At 55.4% G+C, this 10,090-nt stretch overlaps 1 protein-coding gene across 1 annotated transcript; it reads left to right on the plus strand.

Annotated features, from left to right (window-relative positions):
- Window positions 1-1,813: 1,813 nt before the first annotated feature.
- On the plus strand, window positions 1,814-4,910 carry HLX (H2.0 like homeobox). Its single transcript, XM_088532483.1, has 4 exons — window positions 1,814-2,407; window positions 2,949-3,128; window positions 3,386-3,570; window positions 4,582-4,910. The coding sequence occupies exons 1-4, from the start codon at window positions 1,897-1,899 to the stop codon at window positions 4,888-4,890; spliced, it is 1,185 nt and encodes a 394-aa protein (XP_088388609.1). The 5' UTR covers window positions 1,814-1,896; the 3' UTR covers window positions 4,891-4,910.
- Window positions 4,911-10,090: the final 5,180 nt, after the last annotated feature.

The raw sequence follows: 10,090 nt of genomic DNA on the forward strand, positions 1-10,090 counted from the left end.
CCGGGGAGCTGCCCGACCCCAGGCGTGCGGGGTGCGGAGGGGAGCGACGCTCTCAACGCGGAGAAGTTTGCTAAAGGAAAAAAAAAAAAAAAAAAGAGAGAGAAAAAGAAAAAAAAATCCCCCCCCTTTTTTTTCCCTCTCATTGCTTGGCGTGCGGCCCCGGGGCGACATAACAGTAATATCAACAGCAATGCTACGAAAAAATGTTCACTTGCGCAGGTCGGATGCAGCGGCGATGAAACACTTCGTTGCCCTTGTGCAAACCCGCCTGATGCCCAGCTGTGCCCGGCCGCAGAAACCCGAGCGAAAGCGGAGTCGTTTGAATCCGATCCGAAATCAACAGAGCGGCTGTCAGATCATCGGCTGGGGAAGGGGGAACCGAGACGGGATGCAGGGAGAAATTACTTTCCTCTGTCGAAGTGGGGAAAGTTCAAATCTAATCAAATGTTTCTTTCACTGCCTTCGGGTTTGGGCACATCCTCGAAGGGATCGCTTTTATTTTTTCTGTTTCACCTCCCTAATAAAAACCAAACCAAAGCCGTGTCTGGGTTTTCCTTCTGAACGAGCTTCGCATATACACGTGCATATGCTGTCATTTGCCGAAGAAACGCATTCACTCTCGATTACAGGTGGTTTCAATATTCCTGTATAAGCTACGTCTTCATATCTGACGAAAGAAAAATAGTTTGGCCTTCCGGCAGTTCGCCGAAAACTCTCAGAATTTTGGAAGCTGTTAGAAAATATATATATATTTGAAACAAAAACAATGCAAACCGGAGTTGGTCTGATCGAGGAGTCTGCTTGCCCACGGTGAAGGGCAGCAAATCTGTGCCCGATCCGTGAAATCTACAATTAAAAAAAAAATCCAGAGTCAAGTCGGGGAAAATGGAGTGAGAAAAAGCGCAAGAGAAGCTGGAGTGAATATGTGCGTAAAATATTCCAGGGAATGCAGGTTATGACCGTATTCTAAAATATGTGTTTGATTCGCTTTTCAACGGTTTAGGTTATTACGAATCAGTGTTTAAGAAGAATTTGCCGTGCAAACCGATGCAGACACTTGACAGAAGAATGTAGCAAAAATCTATAAAATCTATAAAATGCCGTTTTATCCAGGATGCAATTAATTAGCCACTCCTAAAGCAGCATTCAACGTGCAAGGGCCCAGCGGAGCTCCGGGCTCACATAGATGCAGCGTGTGCACAGTTACATAGAGATTTTGCTACAGCGCGGCCACGGGTGAGTTATCTGGGAAGGAACCGTATTTCTTGAGAGGGCTGGGGAGGGGGATGTCATTCTGAAACTCTTTCGGGGATCGGTCGCGCCTGCCATTGGGAAGGCTTGTCCCGCACGCTTTGCCCGAGCAGCGGCAACCGAGAGGGCGCGGCGGTGCCGGCGCGAGTTTTATTTTTATTTTATGCATTTAATGGGCTGCTTGCGCGTTTGCTCGGCGGAGGGGCGGGCGCGCCGCGCCGCGCACTTGCCCCGCACGCGGGCGCGGAGCGGCGGGGGCGGCGGGGCCGGGCGGGGCGGCGGGCGGGCCGGGCCGGCCCCGCGCAGCGCGGATTGGGCGCGCGCGGCACGAGGGGCGGTGGGGCCGGGGCCGCGCCGGGGCCGGGAGCCGCCGCCAGAGAAAGTTTGGGGAGGGGTGGATTTTTTCCCCAGCGCGACGGAGGGGTTTTGTTTTGTTTTGTTTGCGCCTCTCCTCGCTCGCCCGCTCGCCGCTGCCGCTGGTCTGCGGTGATATTTTTTCCTTTTTTTTTTCTTTTTCTAATTTTAACTTTTTTCCTCTTCTTCTTGCCGTGCCCTCGCCCCACGGCCGGCGCGCTGACCGCCGCGGCGCCGCCGTCGCCGCCGATGCGCGCGGGACCCCGCGCAGCCCCGCGGAGCTGAGCCAGGATGTACGCGGCCGGGCTCGCCCCTTTCTACGCCTCCAACTTCAGCCTCTGGTCAGCGGCGTACTGCTCGCCGGGCGGCTGCTTCCCGCTGGAGCACGGCGTGCCCAAGAAACCCTCCTTCTGCATCGCCGACATCCTGCACGCCGGCGGCGAGGCAGCTGCCGCCGGGCCCCCCGACGGCCTCTCCGCGGCGGCCGCGCTGCCGCCGCCGCCGCTGGGCGCCGTCTCCCACGGCGGCCCCTTCCACGCGGCCGCGTCGCCGCTGCGGCCCACGCCCGTGGTGGCCCCCGACGCGCCCGCCGCCGCCTTCCCGCCGCTCTCGGCCGCTTTCCACGCGCAGCAGCGGCCCCCGCAGCGCCGCTCGCCCGCGGCGCCGCCGCCCGCGCGCGGGCCCGGCAGCCACACGCACGGCGCGGCGCCCGCGCCCGCCAGCAAGGACCTCAAGTTCGGCATCGACCGCATCCTCTCGGCCGAGTTCGACCCCAAAGTCAAGGAGGGCAACACCCTGAGAGGTAGAGGAATCGGCTCGCACGCTCCCCCTGCTAGCGCTCTTCTTGCTTCCTTGTGCTTATCTTTACAGTTTAATTGTTATTACGTGTTTTTTTTTAACGTTGCCGAAGCAGCCCAGGAAGGTTACCGCGGTTACCGCTACAAATGGGCTTTTTCTGAGACCTTCCGCTAAAATAGCCGCTGGTCCCTCCTGCGATTAGGGCTGCGCTGCGCAGAGAAAAAAAAATAGCCAAGGCTTAAAAATAGCGAGGTGGGCGCAGCCCGGCCCCCCAGGCGGGCCATGGTCCCCCCAGGTAGCAGGATCCCTGTCGCTGCCATCCCTCCTGTCCCGCATCCCGCAAATATCCCTGCGCAGGGAGCAAACCCAGCGGCAGGTCCCTGCATTCCCCGGGAAGGACATAAGGGCCCTCGGCGGAGGCTCCCCCGGGCTGCCCCCGTGTGCCCCTGCCCCAGGCTGCAGGGGATCCCAGACCTGTCCCTAGGCGCAGGAGGGGGGGTCCGAGTGCGGGTCTAACAGAGCTCTCCTTGTTCCTGTGCTCACAGATCTGACCTCCTTATTAACTGCCGGCCGCCCAAGCGGGGTTCATCTCCCCAGCTTGCAGCCGTCCGCCAGCCAGTTCTTCGCGTCTCTAGAGCCCATTAACGAGGCCTCTGCTATCCTGGCTCCCTTAAACACAAACCCCAGGAGCTCAGTGCAGCACCAGTTTCAAGACACTTTTCCAGGTACATCCCCTCCCCTGCGAACCCCGCGCTCAGGGCAGGCCGGGGGGGCCTTCCCGGGGCGGGGAAGGAAAATATCCGAGTTTGCAAAACGCGCCGTCCTTGCCCTAGCAAACACCCGCTGTCAGAAACGGCACCCAGGCGGCAGGCAGGGCCTTCCCTGCATGCCGCGACGCTGATTTGAGCGGATTTACTGCTTCTTGCTAATATCTCACTCCCCTGTCCCCTTCTCCCTCTCTGTGTCTCGTCCCCAACGCCAGGTCCGTACGCGGTTTTAACCAAGGACACGCTGCCTCAGACGTACAAGAGGAAACGCTCCTGGTCCAGGGCGGTTTTCTCCAACTTGCAGAGGAAAGGTTTAGAAAAGCGGTTCGAAATCCAGAAATATGTCACCAAGCCGGACAGAAAGCAACTCGCGGCGATGCTGGGGCTCACGGATGCTCAAGTAAGAACGGTTTCTTTTTTTTTTCTTTAATGCACTCCCTCCTTCCAACTTCGTGTAGGTGATTATTAGGGGGAGAAGGAATTATTTTCCCTTAACCTTTTCGTGGGATTCCTTTAAAAGTAAGATCTCGGACTGACGGGGTTACCTGTACTCCCACATTAAACGTCTTTATTATTATTATTAATATTATAATTTATTATTATTAATAATAATAATTTTTATTTTTATGAAGACCTGTACGGTCACACGTTAGTGTTTCATAGCAAGAATAACTACTCCATCCTAAAATGAAGATTTCGCCTGAGGGCTCTTCGCTTTTGTTTTGGCATCCCCTGCCAACGACAAGCGAGGAGGCGCATAGAGGAGATCATCAAAATGCACTTTACTGAAGTGCAGCTCTCTGTAGGAGGCAGTTTAGGTCAAAGGAAGTAGAAACAAACTCACTATTTTTAATGCCCTTAAAAAAATCTCTCCCTGCGTTGTGAAATCCCTAGTTCTGGGGAAGTGAAAACTTCTCTTCAAACGGAATCATTAAGCGTCACTCCGCAATGATTCCACTATTGAGGGCCCGCAGCGCGCAGAATTGTATAACGCTGCGGTTTCTTGAGCAAGAGTGGGTTTCCTGGAAGAAGAAGTAGAGAGGAGAGAGAAAAATAGAAAAGAGAGAGAGAGAAAAAAGGAAAACCTAAAACAAACAAACGCTGCTGTATTTAAACACGCGAAGAAGAAAGCGGGGGGGCGGGGGGAGCGCTGGCTTGAGGGTAGGGGCTGCGGGAAACGGGTCTGGTGGCTGCTTTGCTGCCCACGCTGCCTGTAGGGCCGGGACTCTGCGCGTCCCCCCGCCAAGGCAGAGGCGGCCGTGGGACAGTGCGGGTCGATGCGTGTCGGTGCGGGTCGGTGCGGGTCCGCGCGGGTCAGTGCGGGACAATGCGGGGCGGTGCGGGGCGATGTGGGGTGGCGGGCCCGGTTCGGCCTGTCCCGTCCCGGCACTGAGGCGGCGCGGTGCCGCAGGTGAAGGTCTGGTTCCAGAACCGGCGCATGAAGTGGCGACACTCCAAGGAGGCGCAGGCCCAGAAGGACAAGGACAAGGAGGCGGCGGCCGAGCGGGCCGGAGCGCCGCCCGCCGCCCCGGGAGAGCCCGAGCGCAGCCCCAGTCGCTCCGAGGGCGACAGCGACAGCAGCGACGCGGACTCCCTCGACATGGAGCCCAGCGACACGGAAAGGACTGAGGGCGCCGAGCGGAGCCAGCCCCAGAGCAGCCCCGGCCTCGTGGAGCCGCCGCCGCCCGCCGCCAGCCCCGAGCCGCCGCCCGCGCTATAGACGGGGCGGCCGCGGCGCCTCCGTGCACGTTACGGCCCGTCCCCGAGCCGCCCACGGGCCTCGGAGCTCGAGGGGGCGCAGCGAGACCCCCTCCCTCTGCCCGCGCCCGGCCCGGCCCGGGGAGCTCGGGCAGCTCCGCACCTGGACGGTTGTGCGTGAGACGGCAGAGCGGGACTTCTCCCTCTTTTTCGTTCCTTTTTTTTTTTCTCTTTTTTTTTTTTTTAATTTTATTCCCCCGCCCCTTGCCCTCTCCAGGGAAGTCCGAGTGCGGGACTCGGGGAATGTGCGCTGAACTTTCTCTGCCTCCCTGCCCCCCTTCCTCAGACATTTTACAATGTGAAGTATTTTGCCGACGTCCTCATCGGTTGCAACGTGTTGCTTTGAATAATCCGGCCAAGAAATACTGCACTGACAAAATATATAAATATATATATTATATATATATATATAACTCCTGTAAATAAAATGTTTGCTATGGTTTGTAACCACGTCAATCTGTTGACCAGGGGAGAGGACTGATGAAGCTGCTCCGGCTTCCTACGCCTTGCTCAAAGGCAGCCACTGTCTGCACCTCTCATTACTTGGAGATGCAGCCGTAGCATTTTTTTCCTCTTTTTTTTTTTTCTTTTTTTTTTTCCCACTTTTTTTTCCTCCTTTTCCCTCTTATTTTATAACGATGCCGCTGACAAGTTTCGGATTTGACTATGCAAAGTTGCACCTCGGGGAAGAAAGTGGCCAATTACCGTTGTAGAGACCAATGTGCGTACATATGTGTATATATACATATATATACACACTTACATGTATATATAATGTATTATGTGATTATGCGCTTGCATATATAGTATACATAATGCATATTATGTATACTATATATTGCAAGTATTTATATAGACATTATTTTTTTGGTGGGGGGGTATTTTTGTCTTCTGGTACTTAGGTGGACTCTTTTTTTGAGGGGAGGGGGAAGTTTTGGGTTGCTTTGCTCAGATTTGCCATGGGGGGGGCTCTGTGACGTCACAGAGCCTCTGTGCGGCCCGGGGGCGCTCCATGACGTCACAGTGACGCTATGCGAGGCCGGGGGGGGGGTGCTCCGCGCGGCTCCTGGGATACCGAGACCCAGAGCCGGTCCCGGACCCGGCCTGGCCCGGAGCAGCAGAGAGAGCGGCGGGGGCCCGGGGAGCCGGAGGAGCAGGGGATGGCGCTGGGGGCTGGCTCGGAGCTGCTGGCTCCGCTCAGGTTTATCGCCTGCCTCTCCCCCTGGGAAAGGAAAGCGCTGCAATATTCGCTGCTCCGCGGCCCTGGGGTACAGGGAAAGGCGAGGGGCTCTTTCTCAGACAGCATCCTTCCTCCTCCTCCCTTCTCGAACTGCGTCAATAAAAGCAAAAGCCGCACCGGCGAGGAATCGAGCTGTCATTTCCTACCGGGATATGATTTTTAAATATTTTTTATTTTATTATTATTCCTACTATTTTGCACCAGAGTTTTGTGCGAGACCTCAAGCAAAGGCACTGCTTGGGCTTCCAAACGCGCAGTCCGCAGGCGCTGGGCCGGCCAGGGAGGCCTGGTCCTGCCCAGGAGGGCCGAGGCAGGGACAGGCGGAGGGAAACAGGCGGCACATGCAGAGCTCCGCGGCGCTGAGCTGATGGAGCATTTAGAAAGAGAGAGGAAACAGAGGAGAGAGACAGGAAAAAAAAAAAAAAAGGGACTGAAAAGTGGTTGGTGCTGTCGGGCGACGTGGGGCAGGACGAGGACCCCGGAACTTTATCCGGGGAGAGCACCTTGCCTGGGGCCATGGAGCCCTGCGAAACCCAACACCCGAGGGCAGAGAAGGAGCCCGAAAACAGAGGGACTGGGGGAAGTGGAAGAGAAGATCTAAGGGAGGGCCAGGGCACTACCCGAGCCGCGCACGACGCCCCGCTCCTTCGCGGGAGCGTAGCAGCCGCGTACGGCAACGCGCTCGGCTCACTCCTCGTCGCAGCGCTGCTGGCAGGGGAGGAAGGGGCCTTAAGGAGCCTGGAAATGTGGGCTCCCCTTAGGAAACTCTCAGGGAGGGACCGGGGGTGGCGCGGCCGCTGCACGGGGCATCCGCGGAGCGCGGAGCGGCCCCGCACGTGGCTATTTCTAGGGCCGCTGCTGCGCGCTCCGGCGCGGGGATTAGTCGGAAGGGTCGGTTTATAACTTCCGCTAAAAATAAGGGAAGCCTTGGGACAAGATGTCCAGCGAAACGTTAGGCTATTTCTGTTCTGACAGACGCGTTGTGGCTCACGAGAGGCTTGCTTGCCTCTCTTATTTTTGTTCCCTAAAGACTCATCCATGCGGAGCAGGCACGGAAGGAATCACAGGGCGGGAAACGCGGTTCTTGACACGGTGGGAGAAGCAAGAGAGTGCAGGGAGAAAGTCTCTCTTCCCTTAATTCAGAAAAGTCTGCACCTCCTCCAAGCGCAGGACTGCATAGGCGCAATCTCCTTCCCTGGTCTTTTAAATTATCGCTAGGAGAGGGTGGAATATGCTCGCATGGAGCGACCAAGGGCAGCTTCTTTACCGCAACTTTTGAAATTAAACTTTCAAAAGGGAAAAAAAATAACATTGGTGAGAATCAGGCTGCGGGGAAGGGTGCTCGGGCGCAGACGGAAGATCTACACTAAAAATTCCTTCGGATGGGACCAGAGGGGCCTGGGGACGTGAGGCGGGAGGTGAGCGGGGCTCCTGCATCCCCAGAGGAGAAAAAGGAAGAGAAAAGAAATGAAGAAAAAAAATAAGAGAAAAGAAGAGGAAAAAAGAAAGAAAGAAAGAAAGAAAGAGAGAGGGAAAAAAAGAACAAGAACAAGATCAAGAAAAGGAAAGAAAAAGATCTATCTCCCTCATTGCTTCCCTTGTGCACACCCCCGAAAGGTAGAGCAAACCCACCGAAACGAGTTCTCGCAAAGATGCACGGGCAGAGAGATTTGTGTCAGTCTCCAGTGGGAAGGAAGGTTTTCCGCTCTCGCGGGGCTGTTGGTTACTACTAAAATTTTGCGGAACAAGTCGATATCGCGTCGTGATTACAGCTAGGTCGATCGCGATTCACCAACGATTACGACCTGTCTGTAGTGCAATGCAGCGCTGAGCCAGAGAAGCGCCGGGAAAAAAAAAAAAAAAATCCGAAGGTGCGTTTGCTGCTCCCGCTTCCTGCCCTCCTCCCCTCTTCCCGATAACAGGGGACAATTTGGCTGCAGGTTATTTCTAAATGTGAAATGCATGGCGTATTGCAAGAGCCCGCGGTTACTTCGCTGATCAGGTCTTTCGACGCTTCCTGAAGGGGAGATCACAGGTTTTTGGGCAGCTTTCCACTCCCCGCCCCCCCCCCCCCCCCGCAATAAATAAATAAATAAAGGTCAGAGGAGCCGGGGACATCCCTCCCCCTGGCACTTCCCGGTGCTCGGCCCTGTCCCTGGACCAGGTGGCCCCAGGTGGCCAGCACAGCAGCCTCGCTTTCCCCTCTCCTGTGCCCGGCAGAGTTTTTCGGGCATATTCCAGATAGAGACTGCGGGAGACTGAGGCACAGGACAAGAGGTGCCGCATGAGACAGGAGGTTTCCCTACCTCCTCCTAGCTCTTCATGTGCGGGAAAACGAATTAATAATAAATAAGGAGGCCTTTTCAGGACGATTCCTGATCGGGATCCCCTTCTGCAAACGGCGACTTTGTGTTCGTATAGACCAAGATGAACAGCCTGGCTTCCCAAAGCTGGGCTGGGCGAGCTCCTTGGAGAGAAGCTCACCAATAAACCCTAGCCGGGCTCACCGAGTGTGGTCCTTAGAAGTCCGAGAGATCCTCTTTCTTCTTGCTCGATCTCTTACTAGAAACCTCCCGTCTCCGAAGAGTCTCAAGGCAGCGGCAGAAATAATCTCCACGGAGAAAGAGAGAGAGAAAGAGAGGAAGAGAGGAAGAGAGAAACAACATTTTAAGCCAGAAATTCGTTGGATGTGTGGACGGGGGCTGCCGCATCCCTTCCCGCGCCGGGCAGCGGGCTGGCCGGGGGCTGCGCCCCCCTCGCAGGAGCGAGAGACTGAGGAAACCTGAGTTCGCCTCCCTCCTCAGCTCAGGGAGATCAACCCGGCTCCTTAGGAAAATAGTTTTATTTTATTTTAATGTCGGGCTTAAGCTGATGTCTTAAAATATAATTGTTTTCAGACTCCGGCTTGCTCGGAATCACTGTTTCACACTCACACGCACACACAGCCTTCTCTGCAGCTCCTGCCTCGGGACTGCCTGGCGTCTGCTAGACAAACTGCAATCTCCGAAATGTCAACTTCTGCCACAATCTCGACTAAAAAAACCACCCCCTTCTTATTGCTGTTGAGCGCTCATCAGAAATAATGGCTGTTTACACAAAACCTTTATTCACTTTCTTAAATAAACGCCAGTGAATTCAAATAAAGCAAACCCTCAGCTATAATTCAGGCACAACGTTTGCTGTGTGTATTCTCGGCTGCGGACCTGGAGAGACTCCTAGGAAAGAAATATGAAATCGCCTTTCATAGTCCACCTCCATTAGCAAAATATTCTAGCTCACCTCGACCGATCTTTTCCTAACCAAGATTAAAAAAAAAAAAAAAAAAAAAAAAAAAAAAAAAAACAACTTGGCTGAAAGGGAGAGATTTCCTGCTTTGTCCCCTGTCTCTCCTCTCCTGACTCCAGAGATAGCATTTGGATGCTTTTATTTTAAATCAACTTGCCCAAGCCCCTTCCCCTCTTCCCAAAGCCCCGACCTGGAGGGGGGAGCTCGGGGGGCCCCGCAGGCACCGTCGGACACGGACACGGACACGGGACGCGCTGGGCTTGGAGGGAGCTAGGATGGAGACGCGTTGGGGGGTGAGGGCGGATGAAGGTGAGTCCCCCCCCCATCCCCTCCCGCCCTCAGCCCCCTGCTCCCAGGCCGGGACTCGCGGCCCCAGCTCTAATGAGATCCATTAAGCGCATTATTGATGTGGGGGTTTGCTGTGAGGTCCTGGCTGGAGAGAAGCGGAGCTCGGCTGCAGATACAGGCGCTCTGATCTGCACCACCTGGCTGAAACCAGAGAGCCGCCACTTCATTAATGGGTTTAGCCTTTGCTAATTGGTGTCTTTAGGAGCCTTGCCAAATTCTGCTCCGGAATCTTTGGAGGCAGCTTTTGTTTTTCCTTCTGCCGGTGACATTCGTTGACGGCAGTTAGATG

Source organism: Tinamus guttatus, unplaced genomic scaffold, assembly GCF_059628265.1.
Source record: "Tinamus guttatus ecotype Peru unplaced genomic scaffold, ASM5962826v1 Tinamus_guttatus_pri_ptg000033l, whole genome shotgun sequence".
Taxonomy (NCBI): Eukaryota; Metazoa; Chordata; class Aves; order Tinamiformes; family Tinamidae; genus Tinamus; species Tinamus guttatus.

Excerpts from the sequence above, each read along its gene's own strand:
- HLX (XM_088532483.1), top strand. The coding sequence starts at position 1,897 with ATGTACGCGGCCGGGCTCGCCCCTTTCTACGCCTCCAACTTCAGCCTC. Across the intron at positions 2,408-2,948 it reads GGAGGGCAACACCCTGAGAG|ATCTGACCTCCTTATTAACT; the intron begins GTAGAGGAATCG and ends CTGTGCTCACAG. Across the intron at positions 3,571-4,581 it reads TGGGGCTCACGGATGCTCAA|GTGAAGGTCTGGTTCCAGAA; the intron begins GTAAGAACGGTT and ends GCGGTGCCGCAG.